The sequence below is a fragment of the Cucurbita maxima genome, unplaced genomic scaffold (assembly GCF_002738345.1).
Source record: "Cucurbita maxima cultivar Rimu unplaced genomic scaffold, Cmax_1.0 Cma_Scf00014, whole genome shotgun sequence".
Taxonomy (NCBI): Eukaryota; Viridiplantae; Streptophyta; class Magnoliopsida; order Cucurbitales; family Cucurbitaceae; genus Cucurbita; species Cucurbita maxima.
In genome coordinates, this window is record NW_019272030.1 from 4,127,035 (window position 1) to 4,128,369 (window position 1,335).

The 1,335-nt window shown below is 33.4% G+C and overlaps 1 protein-coding gene across 1 annotated transcript in view; it reads left to right on the forward strand.

Moving 5' to 3' along the window:
• The window catches only part of LOC111489815 (cell polarity protein mor2-like), a 15,814-nt gene that overhangs the window by 4,514 nt on the left and 9,965 nt on the right, over nt 1-1,335 (forward strand). Inside the window, exons 6-8 of the mRNA XM_023138212.1 lie at nt 323-418; nt 683-800; nt 871-1,137. Of these exons, the coding sequence (XP_022993980.1) occupies nt 323-418; nt 683-800; nt 871-1,137 (481 nt within the window). The remainder of the gene's footprint in view (nt 1-322; nt 419-682; nt 801-870; nt 1,138-1,335) is intronic.

A 1,335-nucleotide genomic window follows, 5' to 3' on the forward strand; every position in this document is an offset into this window, starting at 1 on the left:
TTTTTTTTTTTTTTTTTTTTTTTTTTTTTTTTTTTTTTTTTTTTTTTAAAAAGTCTGATGATTGCACTGAAATTCAGCTTGCACGTTGTTATTATTATAATTATTATTTTTTTTTATCTTTTTTTACAAGTGACTTATAAGTATTGTTATTAGAATTATTCCCGTTTTTTATTTAGGCATGGCCTATTGTCATTATTAGACAATGACTTTGATGTCCAGATATAGGCAGATTGTCTAGGGGGAATTGCTTGGTGCTTATATACCTTTTGTTTTCGTGACTGAAAGCAAACAAAATTTTAGGTTCGATTAAATGTCATTGCAGGGTTGTTAGCCAGGTTGAATATCCGTCGTTAGTTGATTTGCGGGGGCTTCTTTTGGATCTTGTTGCACAACTTTTAGGTGCTTTGTCTCGCATCAGGTAAACAATTGTGTTTTAACATTTGAAAATTGTTTGAATTGGATTTTTTGCTTGTTATATTTTAAAAGTAATTATCAGGTTTACATAAGCTTTTGTTGATCAAGCATGCATGTCATTTGATGCTTGCTTTATTTTGACATTTTAGTATTAGTATGAAAGAGTTTTGCTTTGCCCTTCTCTCTCCATGAACTTATGTATATTGCCATGTTACTTTAATAAAAAAGGGTTAAAAACATTTATGCTCTGTTGTGTTATTATTTGCAGGTTTAGTTCTGTGACTGAACGCTTCTTCATGGAACTCAATACGCGTAGGATTGACACCAGTGTTGCTCGAAGTGAAACTCTTAGTATCATCAATGGGATGCGCTACCTTAAGCTTGGGGTATGTATATAGCTTTTACTTATGCAAAGTCATATAAAGATAATAGCATAACGTCAACTCCATTTCTTAGGTTAAGACAGAGGGTGGACTGAATGCATCTGCCTCCTTTGTGGCTAAAGCCAACCCTCTCAATCGTGCTCCACATAAGCGTAAAAGCGAGCTTCATCATGCACTCTGCAACATGCTTTCAAACATCCTTGCTCCACTGGCAGATGGCGGCAAAGGCCAATGGCCTCCTTCTGGTGTTGAACGTGCACTTACCTTATGGTATGAAGCTGTTGGACGAATTCGAGCACAGCTTATGCATTGGATGGACAAACAGAGCAAACACATTACTGTAAGTGGGATCTGTTTTGCACCCTCCCTGTAAGAAATTCAATATTTTATTTTATATATTAAATCTATAAATCTGGGTTGGAGTTTTATCGATTTTTCTGTTTTGGCTCTTTGGCATGAATCCTTTTTTCTCTCTTTCTTTTTTTTTTTTTTTTTTTTTTTTTTTTTTTTTTTTTTTTTTTTTTTTTTTTTTTTTTTT